This window comes from Rhinopithecus roxellana, chromosome 11 (assembly GCF_007565055.1).
Source record: "Rhinopithecus roxellana isolate Shanxi Qingling chromosome 11, ASM756505v1, whole genome shotgun sequence".
In the NCBI taxonomy this organism is placed as follows: Eukaryota; Metazoa; Chordata; class Mammalia; order Primates; family Cercopithecidae; genus Rhinopithecus; species Rhinopithecus roxellana.
Genome location: NC_044559.1, coordinates 79,210,879 through 79,230,100, shown reverse-complemented (window position 1 = coordinate 79,230,100; position 19,222 = coordinate 79,210,879). Strand labels below are relative to the sequence as shown.

Below are 19,222 nucleotides of genomic sequence, written 5' to 3'. Positions count from 1 at the left end.
AGTTTCCCACACACCACAAAAGTCACACATCTAAGCCTCATGAAAGAAACTAAAATTACACAGCTACAAGCTGAAACAATAAATTTCTAGTTTAAACAATTTAATGCATTTTAAAAGCATAACAGAATATGAAACGGCCTACCAGTTTAAGTTTTTTCTCAGTACTCTCTGAAGCTTCTGCCTCTCGAAGCTCTCGCTCTAGTTTCTCTTCTGCTTTCTTCCACTGAAAATAGATTGAAAAAAAAATCTAAGAGTATATACCAGAGTGAAAAAAGCAGAGGCAGAATACGTAAATGTCATAAAACATATACAGTAATACCACATATTGTCTATGAATGCAAATATAAACAAAAGTAGAGAAACATGGACGGGAAGTATATACAAACCAAATTAAAGATGGTGTCTCCTGGGAGGAAAGCAGAAGAATGAAATTGGAGACAGAAAAGAAATTCCTACTCTCTCACGTATGGTTTCTCTCTTTTCCAGGAAAAAAACTAAAGTAAATCTATTAATATTTGCTCACTCTAAATAGTAGATATCTGGGATATGCTATCATTTTCTATAATTAAAGTTCTTCAAACAAAAGGAAAGAACATGTTGAGCCCAAAATAGTTAAATCACCTATAACTTGGAAGCCAGTCACCAACAATACTTCCCTAACATATTTACATACAATGCATCAAACCAGATACTATAAAGAAATTCAATAAAATATCCTTTTTCTTCTACTTCCTAATGCTGTAAGAGCAGTAAATGATAATTTCTAAGCTGCCTGAGGCACAGGGAACTGAGAAATTGTTTCCTTCTCTCATGAGTTGTTAAAGAGCTGCCATGTTCTTACTGGTCTTTGTTTCCCCACCACATCTATAAACATGCTCTTCCTAACAGAGCTATCCAACCTGCATTAGGATAGTATGATATAAATAGTTAAAATATTTATCTTCTTTTGTTCACAATTATTAAGTCTATTTTGACACTTCCATCACGTTTTCAAACTTAGACCCATTCAAACATGAATATCCCGAGATTACTTTTGTTTTTAAAAGCAACTTGATCCCTCTAATAAATTGTTTAGAAATGTTCTGAGCTGTGATAACAGTAATAGTGATGATGGTGGTGGTAGTAAAAACTAATGTTTATAAAGCCTGCCAAGTGTTTTATAAGCATCATCTCATTTAAACTGCACGATTACCCTGCAAGGTAGGTACTATTATTAGCCCCATTTCTCCAAAAAAAAAAAAAAGTTTCCAAACTTTCAGTAAATAAACAAGGGGCTGAAATTTCAACCCAAGTTTAAAATACAAACCAATAAAGAAACAAGATTCAATTAACAGAAACTCACTCTGCTGCCAACTTCATGTGAATGCATCTTTTCTGTTAAGTAAGGAATCTGTGTATCGCAACTCTAAATTGATCTAAAAAGCCAAAGGATAAAAGCCAGCATGGCAAAAATATCTTTTCATCTATTGCTCTCCTTGCCAATCATTATCAGTTAAAATTGATTTAAGAAAACATTTTTTTGCAGTAACTGGGAAAGATAAAATTCTCTAAATGATGTATTTCAAAACTTGTATATTTATGATTTAACTGATTTTTACCTGTGACTATAAGTTTAAGATCAAGTTTAAGATCAAATAAACAGAAAAATTTAAATGAAACAAAAGGGGAAATAAGTCAAACCTTTCTCTGCATTCTTGATAGAGATTTTCTCTTTTCTTTGAAAGTCATAAATTTTTTTGGTTTATTAATGTCTTCTGTATCTTTTTTCACTTCTACTTCCTTGATTCTTAGGCATAAAAATGTTTTTAACATCTAATATTGAAAAAAAAACACAAATATACAGCTTAATATTTATATTGACCTCAAAAACTTTACATAGAAAAGTACTTAACAGTGTTATTTCCCTCATTTAAGAAAAAAAACCGTTAAGCATCTTATAACATTTTACACCAAGTTCTTTTATCTGTATGCTATATTCAATAACTTGTGTCTATGGAAGGACAGGAGCAAATATACAAAAAGGACACTAGCAAATACTAGCTAAATACACAAAACTTTCTTTGCAGTTCATTGAGTATGAGGAAGAGACAAAGCATGCCAACAGGATGACAAAGAGAAAATAGGCCAAAAAAGGTTTGGACCACTATGGAGAAGAAGATACACAAATTGCTGGGCCCTGTCCCCAGAGTTTCTGATTCAGTAGGTCTGAGTTGAGCCCCAGAATTTGCATTCTAATTCCCAGCTGATGCTGGTTCGGGGACAAAAATAAAAATTATTGCTTTATGCCATTCAAAAATTCAGAAACTAATTTAGAAACTGGTGTTTTGTGTGATACAGCAAACTTCTCATACTCAAACACTAAGAACAAAAGGGGTTTAAAATGATACACTTTCTCTGGATGAAATCACCCTACTGACCTCCTGCAGGCACAGAAGCATTCCTGGAAAAAACCTTGAGAAATACAGGTTTGTATTATTTTGATGTTCCAATATGCACATCTGGAAGAAAGCTGAGTATCTGAGATTAGAGGGCTAAAAGCACAGAACGAAACAAGGAATAACTAAAGGCACAAAGAGTGAACCTGAAGTCATTTTAGGTATCAGAAAGATCAACTCTGAATATTCTGTAGGTACTGTATGTGCTCAAAATATCACCTACCAAGGAAAAATAACTCCAAGTCAAAGGATGTGGTTTTTATTCTAGCATCACAAAAGAGTTTTCCTATGGCTGAGTTTCATGTTCAAGCCTTATCTGATTGCTCTACAGTACTGAGTAAAGATGCTAAATATGTTCTGTTACTTTCATTCAATGTTTATAATTTTAGCAATTCAACTGAAATCAGTTTTAAGAAAATAAAAAGGGATCTGATGCCAAAGGAAAACTGTGAAATCCAGAAATAAAACGGTAGAACAGCTTAATACCCAAAACTGTATTACTAAAAACAAATTAAAATATCTAAGACCCCAATGAAGAAAACTGTAAAAGTTTACTTAAGAACATAAAAGTCTTAAATAAATGGCAAGATACAATATTGTTGAACAGAAAAAAATAAATTCTGTAAATATTTTAATTCATCCACACTAATCAATACATTGAATCAATTCTAATCAGATTCTCTATGTGGACCATTTTGAGGGAAGGAAGTGAAAAACGGATTTTAAATTGCCTGGAGTAATATACTGAAATAAGTAAGAATATTTTGGAGAAAAAAGAATAGTCATGTCTTTTATCAATCACACCCTTTCTGATTAGTATTACTGTACCAGATACCCAAATATACTATAGATATAAAACAATAAGCAGCATTTTATATCAGCAGAAAAAAATGGTGATGAAATAACTGGCTGTCAAATTATTTCAAATATATACATAATATAAATATTTAAAATACATTAAACTATATAAAATATATATTCATTACATACATTAAATACAGCTATTAAATCTGTACTCATACCACACATATAAAGATGTCAAATGGCTTAAATATTTAAATATAAAAATTAAAATTAAAAATCTTGGAGAGACTCCATAAATTGGGATTGAGGAGACTACGTGCATAACAAAAAATATAGCTTCATATATAAGGCTCAATACAGAAGTAAAAGGCAGAGTAAAAAAGAGAAAAATATGCAACCTATGTAACAAAGAGTTAATATTCTTATTATGTAATACAAGCTCCACAAACAGAAAGTTTTGTTTCTTTTGTTACTATTTTATTCCCAGGACCTAAAAAAAGTGCCTGGCACATAGCAGATATTTATTAAAATGAATATGTACTAAAAACTCATCACAAGTCATTAAGACAATTTAAGAGAAAAATTAACGATTAATAAGCAGTCTGGTAGGTGAAAAATTTATATATATATATAAACTACCAGACTAACAAAGATTAAATAGTAACATTCTGAGCAGGTAGGAGGGAAATGACACTCCTAGCAGGAACACAGTGATTAAATGTTTTGAACAACAGTTTGAGTTTGTAAACGTGATTACTGTTGGATCCAGCATCTACATTTTATAAGTTTAATTCACAGAATACTCACACAATATTAAAAAATAATAAGGCTAAAATGTTCTCAACACTGACTGTGGCAGCAAAAATCTAGAAAAAACTCAGCTGTTCATCAATTAGGGCACACAATGGAATACTCTGGTAGGCATTAGAAAGAATGGGATAACCCTATATGTAAGTTCACAATATAGAAAATGAAAACTGTTCTGGAACAGTTTTCAAAGTATAAGCCCATTTTTTATTTTAAAATATAAGCAAGTATATATGACTATATCTGCATAGAAAAACACCTAGAAGGATAAATACCCAACTGTTAATAGTATCAAACATTTCAGGAGTTAACATGTTAAACACTTAAAGAGCTTGAATACTTTTTACTTCATACACTTATAAGGAATAAATTCCTCATAACAACTGAAAGTCAACTTTGTAATTTAAAAACAAAATGCAAAGTAAAAAAAGAAAGGCTCACCTCTGGCCTAACTTCATAATTTCTGCCCTTCACAAAACCAGAAATCACTTTAATTACACCAAGAGAAGCTTGGCCTAATTTATCTTGCTTAAAGAGTTTCTTCACAGCTTCACAACACATTTCAGATATCTGAAAAATAAAATGTCACACTTAACCAGCGTTTCTCAACCTTAGCACTACTGACATTTTGGGTAACAGAATTCTTTGTTGTAGGGGGACTGTCCTAGGATGTTAAATAGCCCCCGTGGACTTTCTTCACTAGATGCCAGTAAAGACTCTATCTTCACCACAGTCATCACAATCAAAAATGTATGCAGACATTGCCTAATGTTCCCTGGGGGACAAAACTGCTTCCTGATGTGAACCACTAAACTTATGTTCAGATAAATTTTTTCAGAGAGTGTTTAATAAATTGATATTATTTTAGCAACAAACAACTTCAGGAAGAATTTTGTAGGGGGAGAAAAATCACATGGTGCGTAATTTTCTTTTTTTTTTTTGAGACAGAGTGTCGCTCTATTGCCCAAGTTGGAGTGCGGTGGCGCAATCTCAGCTCACCGCAAGCTCCGTCTCCCGGGTTCACACCATTCTCCTGCTTCAACCTCCCAAGTAGCTGGGACTACAGGCACACGCCACCATGCCCTGCTAATTTTTCGTATTTATAGTAGAGATGGGGTTTTACCGTGTTAGCCGGGATGGTCTCGATCTCCTGACCTCGTGATCCGCCTGCCTCGGCCTCCCAAAGTGCTGGGATTACAGGCGTGAGCCAACACACCCGGCCCACATGGTATATAATTTTCTAAGGAGGACAGCAATAACCATTTACAGCAACTCACCAATTTTGACATGTCATTCATGAGAGGGACAATCAACACGATAATGTTGTTGTGAAAGTTAAAATGAGGTAGTGCCACCAACAGCTCACACAAGCTCTTCACAGCAACTTCTGCCAGTCCTTTGTATGCCTTTAAGGAAACTACATTACTTTTCTTCAGCTTCCTCTGCTTCCAATCTAATCAAAAGATAACTGTAGTTACTTTACTCATTGGTCAAAAGTTAAACTGGCTTTCTTTTACAAACAATGTACATTTGAACACACATAAACACACACACATCCACACCCCTTAAAAAAAGACTTCATACGCCAGGCATGGTGACTCACACCTGTAATCCCAGCACTTTGGGAGGCCAAGGCGCACAGATCACGAGGTCAGGAGATTGAGACCATCTTGACCAACAGGGTGAAACCCCATCACTACTAAAATCCAAAACAAAAAAATTAGCCGGGCATGGTGGGTGGCACGTGCCTGTAGTCCCAGCTATTCAGGAGGCTGAGGCAAGGGAATCACTTGAACCTGGGAGGCAGAGGTTGCAGTGAGCTGAGATTGTACCACCGCACTCCAGCCTGGCAACAGAGCAAGACACCGTCTCAAAAAAAAAAAAAAAAAAGACATAATGGCTCGATCAGCTTAGGAAAGGTCCAATATGCAATAGGGAGGCTACTAATTGCCACATATAGGATGCAACTGAGCATTTGAAATGCAGCTAGTCCAAATTAAGATATACTCTAATTATAAAATACAAACCAGATTTGAACTTAGTACTAAAAAAAACTGAGAATGTAAGACACTAATTTTTAAAACTGATTACATGTTGAAATGATAATCTGAATATATATAATGTACTGTTAAAATTAATGTCATTGCTTTTTAGTGTGTCTGCATTTTTTTAAATGACATATGTGGCTCATGTAATCTATCAGAGATGGTTACACAAAGCTCCCAGCTTTCCAAACAGTTCAGAAATTCAAAAACAAAAGAAAAACTCCCAGGCCCTCTCACTGGAAAAACAAATGCTAATAGGGTGCCAGCTGGAACACCAGAACTTAGAAGCAATAGCCATACTACCCACCCCCACCCCACTATACTCCACTACCTTTATGCCCTTATTAGGCCAACAGGAGTCAGTGGTCCTGTTCCAGCTGATAGCAATGGGTGATCCTTAGTAAATAAACTTGGTAAATGAGCCAATTAGGCCAAATGAAAGCACCTGGCCTAGGCAACCAACTATCTTCCCTATTCCTACCCCTATTTTCTCTATGTCCTTCCTTTTCTGAAGAAAAAGAGTTTAAGAGTTTATTTGGGATGCCAAATAATTGACTCATAAATCCATTTTCAAGGCATGCAAATATCCATTTCTAGTTATCCTTCTATTTATTTATTCATTTCTTTTGAGACAGGGTCTCACTCTATCGCCCAGACTACAGGGCAGTGGCATAATCACAGCTCACTGCAGGCTCAAACTTCTGGACGCAAGTCATCCTCTCAGCTCAGACCTCCAGTAGCTGGGGCTCTATAGGCCTGGGCCATCATGCCTAATGTTTTTTTTTTTTTTTTTTTTAGAGACAGGAGTCTCACTACATTCCTCAGGCTGGTCTCAAACTCCTGGCTTGGAGCAATACTCCTGGCTTGGAGCAATCCTTTTGCCTCGGCCTTCAAAAGCACTGGGGTTACAGGTGTGACCCACCACACCTGGCCTCTAGTTATCCTTCTTCCCTGATTACCATGCCTCCAAATAGAAAACAGCAGAATAAATCCCAATTGTTCATAACAATATATTTTGTTAAAAGCATTGTCAATAAAAATACAACTACTTACTAAAAACTGCAGCAATAATACTAATAGTTGATAAAATATAGTATATACCACACGCTCGGCACTGTTTTAAGCACCTCATGTCTACAAACTCAGTTACTTCTTACAATAATCCTAGAAGGTGAGTACTATAATTATTTCCATTTTATAGACAAAAACTGAGACACAGAAAGACTATGTAATTTTCCCATCACATAGGTAGTAAATGGTGGAGCCAGGCTTTGACCCCTGGAAGTCCGACTCTAGACTCTGTTCCTGACTATACCTGCCTCTCACTACACAACAGAACACTGTACAGAATTCACCTTCATGATCAAGACTATGTACGTTACATACTTTTAAGATACATTTAATATACCTTTAACCATTTGTTCCAGATTTTCCAAATAAAATTTGTACTGGCTAACCAGGCCTTCTTCAAATTCTCTTAACTTCTGTGTTTCTTTTCGGGTCTGAAAAGACCAAAAAGGTCAATCATTTTTTAAAATCAGAATATTAAAACCCCAAAATTAGTATAAAATATGGTTGTCTAGTATACATCCAGTACTATTAAAAAAAAAACACAGCAGCCACTTAGGCCGGGTGCAGCAGCTCATGCCTGTAATCTCAGCACTTTGTGAGGCAGAGGCAGGTGGATCACCTGAGGTCAGGAGTTTGAGACCAGCCTGGCCACTACAAACACCCCGTCTCTACTACAAACACAAAAATTAGCTGGGCCTGGTGGCGCATGCCTGTGATTCCAGCTACTCAGGAGGCTGAGGCAGGAGAATCGCTTGAACCGGGAAAGCAGAGGTTGCAGTAAGCCAAGATCACGCCACTGCACTCCAGTCTGGGCGACAGAGTAAAACTCTGTCTCACAAAAAGAGTCTATCTCTCCAAAATGTTCAGTTATTTTAGATAGTAATTATATCTAGCAATCTAGCATTACCTTAGTAGATTTTTCTGCTTCTGTGAGGGGCCGGATTTTATATGAAGGAGTAATATCTTTAAATAACTCCATCAGAGAAACAATTACCAGCTTTCGAACAGTAACAGCCACATCAGGATCTTGTTCCATCAGCATAGAACGTAATTCTTTCAATTTTTTAATCTGTTAAAGAAATAGCTTATAAAGCTGGAGAAATCATGGCGAAACAATTATGAACAAAAAACAGCCCCACATCCAGCAAAATAAGCGGAATTCACACAATGACTCCAAGTCTAGTCAAGCCACACCAAACTCCAGACACTGCTCACTTTACCAAGAGATAAGTTGATAAAGTTACAAGGTAATTATATTAGTCCATTCTTGTGTTGCTAGAAAGAAATGCCTCAGGCTGGGTAATTTACAAAGAAAAGAGGTTTATTATGGCTCATAGTTCTGCAGGCTGTAGAGGAAGCTTGGTGCCAGCCTCTACTCCTGGTGAGGCCTCAGGAAACTTACGATCAAGGTAGAAGGCAAAGGTGGAGCCAGCATGTCACAGGAAAGATAGGGGAGGTGCTAGGCTCTTTTAAACAACCAGCTCTCACATGAACTACCAGAGTGAGAAGTCACTTGTTACCACAAGGATGGCACCAAGCCATTCATGAGGGATCCACCCCTATGATCTAAACACCTCCCACCAAGCCCACTTCCAACATCAGAGGTCACATTTCAACATAAGATTTGGAGGGGACACACATCCAAACTATATCAGTAATTATATTTTTGTTATATAGTTAGAAAAATACAGACCTTAAAAAACTAATTTAAATTTATTATTTAGCTACTATGGGAAATTCTTTTTAGCTGGATTTTCCTAAAGTACATGTCTCCTATTTTTCTAAAAACACTTTTCAAAATATACTAAAATGTTATATACATTAACCAAATATATCAATCATACACATGAATTAATCAGGAATTACATATAATATAGCCACATTAACTTTAGCTTCAAAGATAATTTCTATGGCATAATGCAAAAGGTGGTTTTGATTGCTTTGATAAACTACTATTGCCTGTGAGCATAGGTTCCTGAGTAGAAGATCTGGGTTCCAATTCAGTGGCTGTTAAAATCTGGAACAAATCACTTAGGTTTTTTAATGTTCAATTTTCCAGCTGTAAAATTAGATCAATCTCTTATGCCTATGGTTTTGTAATGATTGAGAGAATACAAATAAGAAATATTCCAAATCTCTCTTCCCTAATTCTGCTCTAGATCTTCCCCTCACTTTATTAGAAAAGGACAAATACTACTCTAAAGCATTCCCACATGAAATTTGTTTCCATAAATGTAAATCATTTGATAAAAATACTTGTTATAATAGTATGCCGGGGACACCAACATAATAATAATAGTATCATTTTATATGACTTCATGTATATTTCATCATATAACCCTCACCACAAAGTTTTGAAAAAGATACTGTCCTTTTTAGAGATGAAAGAGTCTTGGATAAATAACTTACGCAAAGTCTTACAGATAGTACTTATCAGGGCCAAGATTAAACCTCAGATTTCTCTAGTTCATGTGTTATAACCATCACTAACTCACCACTATACACATGGCACAATAACACTTTAACTTTGGCTCTAGTTCACTTAAAATATTTTCAACTTACAAATATTCCTGAACTAATTCCATACACTTCCCTGTAGCGCACTCATTTAAAAACTCCACAGGTTAGTCAAGCAAATTTGCAAACAGGTTCCTCCTCCCTAATAACAATTTTATAGACTTAAACATTTTTAGAGTTATAACTTGTCCAATATTTTCATAGAAGAAGATGAAGAGAATAAGATTCAGAGAATTTAAGTAACTTTTCTAGGATTACAAAAGAAATTAAGTCCAGACATAGCATTGAGCTAAGATTCTGTCGACTTACTCTAACCCAGCTACTATGTTTAGTTAATGCTTTTCCTTTTAGTGTATGCTTATAGGTAACAAGGGAATCTTAACATATTAGGCATTTACACCATACCTAATATAAAGAGCCTAAAGAAATTAATGCCACCTACATTACTTTCTGGATCTGATAATATGGCAGATGCCAAGGCTGCAATATGCATCTTCTTCTCCTGTAATTTCTTCTTTCTCTCAATCAAATGTTCTTCTATGGTCAGCTCTTGAATAGGATCTTCAATGATCTCTAAAACAGATTAGATGTTCCCTTACATATTCCTCTACTCACAAGTGTCCAAGAATCTCAACAAAATATTTTATAGTAATAATGATGATAGCCAAGAATTTTGCCTTTATTACTACACATCATCTCCTCAACAATACAGGTACTATCATCAGCCCCCTTTTATAGATAAGAAAACTGAAGCAAAGGAAGAGAAAATAACTTGGCTAAGCTCATAAACCAAAGGGAAATAGGATTCAAACTCAGGCAGTCTGATTCTAGAGGTTTTTGTTTTTGTTTTTGTTTTAATTTAAAAGAGAGAGTCTCACTTGTCACCTAGGCTGGAGTACAGTGGCACTATCACAGCTCACTGCAGCCTCCACCTCCCAGGCTCAAATGATCCTCCCACCTCAGCCTCCCCAGTAGCTGAGACCATAGCTGTGAGCCACTATATCCAGCTAATTTTTGTATTTTTTGTGGAGATGGGGTTTCACCATGTGGCCCAGATGGTCTCAAACTCCTAGGCTCAGGTGATCCTCCTGCCTCAGCCTCCCAAAGTGCTGGGATTACAGGCATGAGCCAGTGCAACCAGCCTAGATCTCATATTCTTAGCTTCTACGCTAATAAGCCCAAAATAATGCTTATGCTTATTAATTAACGAATAGGATAATCTGATTTAGTCTCTTTTTAAGTACAGAATATTCTTCCTTGTTTTCAACACCATATATTACTTTACACAAACTAATACTTCGTAGTTTTGGGCTACAGAAAAACATGTCCGCCTTAAGAAATTCATAGGGAACTAGATTTAATCAACACTAGCATAATCTGTAATGGTTTTATGATGGGTGACTGCAAACAGTTAAACAGTTGACCTGTAATTCATTTTTGCTATTAATGAGGTCTGCTAAGCAAAAGTAAAATTTAACTAGATTGTTCTGTCATAAATTCCGAACTAATATAATTTCAAACAATAAAATGCATTGTTTCAGTTCAACTTTGATTAAACTGTCCTAAATGACAGAAACTGACATTCAATTATATGAAACATACACAAGCACAACTGCGCTAAAAACAAACCAAAATGACTTCATACTACAGAATCGCTTTTGTAATTTAAGGCTAAAAAGTTAACAGTCATTTGTAAGTTGGTCTTTCTCTTACAATCAAAAGGAATTCAGAACAGTAATAATTAACAAGACGCACTTCATGTATGCCTAGATACTACAAATATGATTGTGTAAAATTTTCCGTAATTAAAAAAAAAAAGAATCTATTCATAATTCCACAAGGTGAAGCTTTCAAATGTGGAAAAATGTTCAAAATGACCTTGAAATGAGCAGTACTCCAAAATGTACCTTCCAGATTTTATCTAAAATTAACTCACATTTACTATTAAGCAAAAAAATCACTTCTCAATTAACAATTTAGTAACTGTAAAGACATATTACCTTCCTCAAGTTCCCTCTCTTCTTCTTGATCCTCTTCATCTTTGTTACTATCAGTAACTATATGGAAAACATGTGTATTAAAACTGTGATTATATACTAAAGTGGTAAAACTGTAAAGAAATGCTAGGAGGTGATTATGATAAAACTCAGGATAGCAATTACTTTCATGGAAAGAGAGCAATTAGTGATTGAGGTGAGCACAAAGGAGGTTTCTAGAAGCTAGCAGTATTTTTTTTTTCTTGTCTGGATGGTAGTTTTATAGGTATGCACTTTGTTATAAACCATGTAACTTCACATCTTTGTTATCTGAACTTTTCTGTTTTATTTCACATATGAAAGATACATTAAAAAAGAAAGCTAACCAAGAACAGTTAATATGCTCTAGTTTCAGAAACAACAAAATTTAGTGAAAAGAAAATCACCTGAACCTTGTAGCTTACGTTGTCCTCACAGTACAAATTGATACCTGAGATAATCATCTATAATTCTGGCCCAAATCATCTAGCTTGCTATAAGACTAATTGAATATTTTGCAGATATGGGTAAAATCAAACTAAAATTAAATTTTGAATGAAAAAAACACGTTATATCAGTAAGGGGGTAAAAGTTCAACTAATATTACCAGCTTATTAAATTCACCTGGCTTCTCTCTAGTCTGTGGGATTATACCACTTTTATCTTTGATAGGAAGCAAATGAATCAGTTCCTTCTCTGGTGCAGTTTGCAGAGTTCTTGGTATTTTTTCATATTTATCTATAATGTGTTCATGCTTCCGCTTCTTCGCATGAACAGGCTCACTGCAGGGGAAAAAAAAGATCAATTTTCAGTCTTAATAGATCTAAAAAGGTATCTAGAGACCTATCACTTCAAAAGTACAGAAAAATAAACCACCAGCCAACTTTCAATAGGTATATGGATATTAGCACTTAGGCCAGTGTCTGGCACATAGCAGGCACTCAAACAGCAAATGAATAAATGAAATGGGTAAACAGCCTACCACACAGACTCTAACTCTGGCTACATCTAGTTTTCCCTCTAGATGCAAAATCAAGATGAAAGTTACAGCAGATTCTTTCTGAAGAACAGTCCATAGCACCAAGTGTGACTCTCACTTTCCCAAAATCTTTAGAGTATAGCACAGACTTTGGAGTTAAAAAGGTCCAAGTTTAAATTCCAGATACTTGTGACTGCAAGGAACCATCAGTTTCCTCTCTGGAAATGGGAGTAAGAACTACCTAGCAGGGTAATGAGGATTAAGTGAGATCATAGCCATAAAGAACTCAGAACTATTTTGCCAATACCTCAAAATGAGAACAGCATTCTTCCCCCATTCACTCTACTTCACTATTCAGATGCAAAAGAAAGATGTACATTAAATGAAATCAGCTTGTCTTATACATGAACCTCCTTTATTTAGGAAATAAGCTAAATAATAGTTTATTCTTTGTAAACATTGTGCTCAAAGGTGAACACCTCGAACCACCTAAGTGAAATTCAGAACCAAGTTTTTAACAGTATATGGATATGAATGATTATAACCCACATGAAGTATTACCTAGAAGAAAGATCTCTTGTTAGAAAAGATGCTCTTTGTCCTAAATCCTTCATTAACTGTAAGTCATCTTCATCCATCATATCTAAAGGAAGGGCTTCTTCTTCTTCCTCTCCTTCCCTCTCAATCCTTTTACCTGTACCACACACACACAAAGAAAAATTAGAAGCAAGTATCAGAGATGTAGAACTCTCTGCCTATTGGGTTTAAACAGGAAAAGTTTATGCTTTCTGAAGCAGTCCTCCCACTCCAGCCTCCCAAAATGCTGGGATTACAGGCATGGGCCATGGCTCCCAGCTGAGCCCAGTGTTTCTAAATGGAAGCACTACTGACATGCTAGGCAAACAATTATTTATCGTACTGGGGTGTTCTGAATCTGGAAAAATGCTAGCATCTCTGACTCCTGCAATCTAAATGGCAATAGCATTCCCAGGTTATTGTAACAACCAAAAACTAAATGTCTCCACATACTCTGAAATGCCTTTCAGGGCGTCAAGAGCCAATGACTTAGCCCCTCAGCTCCTGCTCATCTCCAATTACTTTCACTTCGTACTCCATTTCAGCCAGCCTCTCCAATGGCCACATTCCAAACCCTGGTGCTCACTGCTCTCTCTGACCACAAGCTTTTGTCCTTCCAGCTCCCATTCAGTTACTTCCACACTACTTCTTCCTTAACCAACTATATAACCTTTCAATCCACTGACCACTCCACTTTCTATCTACCAGTGTGTTCTGTCTTCACTCCCTCACTTAGATTGCAAGATTATCACTTCAACCACGCTCTTGCCAATATCCTCAACTATTTTTCTTTCAACACTTCAGGCACTCACATCTAACAAAATCCCAACTACAGATCATTCTAAACTTCTCTTTCTGCTCACTCTCTGTGTCTTGCTCTCTTTCTCCATCTCCTTTTATTTTTTATTTAAAAAAAAAAAAAAAAGCCAGCTAACTGCCAGGCACTGTTTGAAGTGCTGAGGATTCAAGTATGAATAAAACAATCTTAGCGTCTTTCCTAGTATAACTTACAATTCTTCCTGACCCATTAAAAATCATAAATCTTGGCCGCGTGCAGTGGCTCACACCTGTAATCTTAGTACTCTGGGAGGCTGAGACGGGTGGACTGCTTCAGGCGAGGGGTTCAAAACCAGCCTGGCCAACATGGTGAAACCCCATCTCTACTAAAAATACAAAATATTAGCCAGGCATGGTGGCGCATGCCTGTAATCCTAGCTACTTGGGAAGCTGAGGCAGGAGAATCACTTGAACCCAGTAGGCAGAGATTGCAGTGAGCAGAGATCGTGCCACTGAACTCCAGCGTGGGCAACAAAAGCAAAACTCCGTCTCCAAAAAAAAAAAATCTAGTAAATCTTGCTACATAAAGGTACACACTGCACAGAATGGCACTCCTATCTACTTTAAATGAGCCTTCCAAATTTAATAATCCCATTAAAAAATGGGCAAAAGATATGAATAGACATTTCTCAAAAGAAGACATACAAATGGCAAACAGGTATATGAAAAGGTGCTCAACGTCACTGATGATCAGCGAAACGCAAATCAAAATTACAATGAGATATCATCTCATCCTAGTTAAAAAGGCTTTTATCCAAAAACAGGCAGTAACAATGATGGCAAGGATATAGAGAAAAGGGAACCCTCATACACTGTTGGTGGGAATGTAAATTAGCACAACCACTATGGAGAAAAGTTTGGAAGTTCCTCAAAAAACAACTAAAAATAGAACTACTATATAATCCTACGATCCCACCCACTGCTAGGCATGTATCCAAAAAAAGAAATCAGTATACCGAACAGATATCTGCACTCCCATGTTCATTCAGCACTATCCACAAGAGCCAAGATTTGGAAACAACCTAAGTGTTCATGAACAGATGAATGAAGAAAACATGGGGCCGGGCGCGGTGGCTCATGCCTGTAATCCCAGCACTTTGTGAGGCCGAAGCGGGTGGATCACGAGGTCAGGAGATCGAGACAATCCTGGCCAACATGGTGAAACCCCAGCTCTACTAAAAATACAAAAATTAGCTGGGCATGGTGGCGCATGCCTGTAATCCCAGCTACTCGGGAGACTAAGGCAGGAGAAACACTTGAATCGGGGAGTCGGAGGTTGCAGTGAGCCGGAATCAAGCCACTACACTCCAGCCTGGCGAGAGAGACTCTGTCTCAAACAGCAACAACAAAAGAAAGTATGGTACATGTACACAATGTAGTCTTATTCAGCCACAAAAAAGAATGAGATCCTGTGTGCAACAACAGGGATGAAACTGAAGGCCATTATGACAAGTTAAATAAGCCAGGCACAGAAAGACAAATTTCACATGTTCTCACTTATTTGTGGTGGCTAAAAATTAAAACAACTGAACTCATGAAGAGAGTAGAATGATGGTTACCATTGGCTGGGAAAGGCAGTTGGAGGAGATAGGAGTAGGGATTGTTAATGGGTACCAAAATACACTTAGATAGAATAAGATCTAATATTTGATAGATAGGGTGACTATAGTCAACAATAATTTACTGTATGTTTTAAAATAACTAAAAAAGTGTAACTGAATTGTTTGTAACACAAAGATAAATGCTTAAGGTGATGGATACCACATTTACTCTGATGTGATGATTATGCATTGTATGCCTGTATCACAGTATCTCACGTATCCCATAATATATACACCTACTACGTACCCACAAAATTAGAAAGAAAAAAAAAGGCCGGGCGCGGTGGCTCAAGCCTGTAATCCCAGCACTTTGGGAGGCCGAGACGGGCGGATCACGAGGTCAGGAGATCGAGACCATCCTGGCTAACACGGTGAAACCCCGTCTCTACTAAAAAAATACAAAAAACTAGCCGGGCGAGGTGGCGGGCGCCTGTAGTCCCAGCTACTCGGGAGGCTGAGGCACGAGAATGGCGTAAACCCGGGAGGCGGAGCTTGCAGTGAGCTGAGATCTGGCCACTGCACTCCAGCCTGGGCAACAAAGCGAGACTCCGTCTCAAAAAAAAAAAAAAAAAAAAAAAAGAAAAAAAAAACTTTAGCTGGATGCAGAGGCTCACCCTTGCAATCCCAGCACTTTCAGAGGCTGAAGCAGGAGGATGTAGTGAGCTATTTTTGCACACTGCACTCCAGCCTCGGTGACAGAACAAGACCCTGTCTATTAAAAAAAAAAAAAAAATTAATTTTATAAAGATGGACCTGGGAAGACTGGTTGCCTAATAATCTGATACAGTCAAATAAGAATACCCTAAAAGTACCAGTAAAGTTGCAGAACTAGCCTGACTCAAAAGTCATATTCCTTACGTTTTGAGTACTTAAGTTTTTAGTTTTACAAAATAACCATGACAATTACAACTCAATTTCACCCCACGTTTCCACATGAAAAGAAAGTCAGAAGTTTAGAAAAGAAGTGTACCTTGGCAATACTGTGAAGAATGAACCAGAGACAGCAATGTTCTCACCTAACTGCTAGTGAATGGGAAAGTGGGGCACTGGCACACTGCCTAACATTTATGCACAACAGTACTTTCAGTTTCTTTTCCCAAGTACTGCATCTTCAGATCTGCTTTCCAGACAAACTAAAAGCAGAAACTTGAATGAATACTGTACTGAAATGTTTTCTCATACTGACTGTGATAAAGCATACATGCTTTATAGCAGTCCTATAGGACTACTATCCTTACCCACTCTAGGAAGATCTGAGAACAAGAAAAGCGATTATTAGAAAGCAAAGTTATTTCCATGAAGAACACTTCAGAATAAATCAATGGAAACCACAGCACATGATGTTTTCACAATTACCTGGTCGCTTTTCCTTTGGGTTCTCCAATGGAATGGGTTTCTTAGACACAGCATCTTTCACCGCTTGCCTTAGTTTCCTCTGTTCTTTTCGGTACTTCTTGAGAGTGCTTTGTTGTTTAAATTGCTTATTTTTTAGCTTGTTTTCAAGTTTGACTTTACTAGTTTTTATCAACTTGCGAAAGCTTGGGATCTGTTTTTTATTTCTTCTCTAGAAAACAACAGAAAGAATACTGCATACCCAGAAACTTATTTTTTAAATCAGGTTAAAGAGAACTGATTACAAATTTCATCAGACCAATTCCACAATTTTAACATCCCACAGCCATGGTCTTGCACGTAAGAGCTAAAACCAAACGATGGCTTTAATCCTACAGAAGAGCGCTACCGTATCAGTTACTCAACCTGAGGTCTTTCTGTGACCCCAACCCACAGCAACTTAAAGGGCTCTACGACCCCCAAGCAGGTTAAGAACCACTGATCTAGTAGCGGTAAGTGGCTATTCAAGGTTAGTTCAACAACTGTAGTTTAATACATTCAAAGCAAAATGCTGGCTGTCTTTAATAAAACTTAATTTACGATTTTGTCATTTACAAAGCGCTCCAACAAATCACCTCCAACAGCCTAGTTGACTACTGACTGCTGTTATCCTCACATTATTGATGAAGCTGCTAAAAGACCCATAAACTAAGGACGGCAAAACTGAATTCGGATCTTTGGATTCCACTTCTCTTGCCCGTGACTCCTCATTCAGAAATCCCAAAGCTAGTCCTGAAGCCCAGGACTACCTCTTATTTTCTGTTAGAACCAGGGCAAATCACTTGCTTTTCTGTCTCTTTACCCTTTATGGGTACCGTGACTCACATCATAAACTTGCTGAGGGCAAGAACCTGCTTCTCATTTGTGAAAAACGAGTTCGAAAGACAGTCTTGAAAAATTCCTTCGAAGTCTGAAATCCCACGGATGCAAAACTCCTTGCCTGTCTCTTCGTGATACCCTGAAGTCATGCGCGCACACAGTGGGTAACCAAGGTTGAGCTCGGTGTAAGGACCAGAAAGCCCCCAGTCTATGAACCACCGCCCCATAGACACGGGTGAAAACCTGCCTAAAAGTTAACTCAGGCAGTGACCCTATCACCCGGAGGGGCCCTAGGCCGCGGGGACCGGGCTTCTAAGGACACTTACCGCCTTCATCCTTACGCCTTAAAGGAATACCAGCCACACAAGTTCACCAGAAGCAGGGTTAATACAGAAATCCGAGAAATGACACACGTGCCGAAGGCCCCGCACTTCCCAAGCCGGAAGCGACCTTCGGTCCCTCCCAAGCCTCCGCCGCCGGAAGTGAGGGCGGGACTTCCGTAGGCCGGTTCGGGCTCGCGCCCTCTAGCGGTGACGGTCTTGCGGCTTTAGGCGGGTTGCGCCCTGGCGTGCGCGCGCGGACTGGAACGAGTGAAGGCCCTAGGGTCATCGGTGCCAACGGCGGGAAGTTGGGCCGGAGGGGCGCACTTTACAAGGTTCTCTGAGTATGATTCTTTGACTCTTGTCCTATTTATTTCTTTTAAAACCTTGGGAAAATCGGGCTCCTCCTCTCAGAATGAGAGGACTTGGTTTTTTCAGTCACCTCACGGCATTTTGTGCCTCTCCTCACGTTGCTTATCTCATCCTGTTATAGATACTGATTTTCGTGGTCTTTTTCCTCCATACAGTCCTGAGGGCAGAAAGAAGCTTATTTCTTTTGTGTAATGCCTGCCTCTCGACGGACCTTCTGGCCGTGTTTGTAGAATGGCAAATGATTTCTCATCAGCCTCGGTCACTTAAAAGTGTGTAATTCTTAGTGTTTTATTTTGCAATTTTTTTTTTTTTGCTTCAATTTTAACTAGTCTGATAAAGAACTGTATCCGTGGCTGGGTGCGGTGGTTCACGCTTGTAATCCCAGCACTTTGGGAGGCCGAGGCGGGTGGATCACCTGAGGTCAGAAGTTCGAGACCAGCCTGGCCAACATGGTGAAACTCTGTCTCTACTAAAAATACAAAAATCAGCCAGGCGTGGTGGCGTGCCCCTGTAATCCTAGCTACTCAGGAGGCTGAGGCAGGAGAATCGCTTGAACTGAGGAGCAGGGGGTTGCAATGAACCGAGATCACACCACTGCACTCCAGCTTGGGCGACAGAGCAAGACTGTCTCA

The 19,222-nt window shown here is 37.9% G+C and overlaps 1 protein-coding gene across 1 annotated transcript in view; it reads right to left on the bottom strand.

Annotated features, from left to right (window-relative positions):
- NOC3L (NOC3 like DNA replication regulator) overlaps window positions 1-18,366 on the bottom strand; it is a 29,707-nt gene extending 11,341 nt beyond the window's left edge. Inside the window, exons 1-12 of the mRNA XM_010368129.2 lie at window positions 18,225-18,366; window positions 17,044-17,251; window positions 13,235-13,367; window positions 12,319-12,476; window positions 11,680-11,736; window positions 10,122-10,252; window positions 8,070-8,231; window positions 7,500-7,593; window positions 5,324-5,499; window positions 4,488-4,616; window positions 1,681-1,812; window positions 143-223 (exon numbers count right to left, since the gene is read on the bottom strand). Coding sequence (XP_010366431.1) covers window positions 143-223; window positions 1,681-1,812; window positions 4,488-4,616; window positions 5,324-5,499; window positions 7,500-7,593; window positions 8,070-8,231; window positions 10,122-10,252; window positions 11,680-11,736; window positions 12,319-12,476; window positions 13,235-13,367; window positions 17,044-17,251; window positions 18,225-18,233 — 1,470 coding nt within the window. The 5' untranslated portion in view covers window positions 18,234-18,366. The remainder of the gene's footprint in view (window positions 1-142; window positions 224-1,680; window positions 1,813-4,487; window positions 4,617-5,323; window positions 5,500-7,499; window positions 7,594-8,069; window positions 8,232-10,121; window positions 10,253-11,679; window positions 11,737-12,318; window positions 12,477-13,234; window positions 13,368-17,043; window positions 17,252-18,224) is intronic.
- Between the last annotated feature and the right edge of the window lie 856 nt (window positions 18,367-19,222).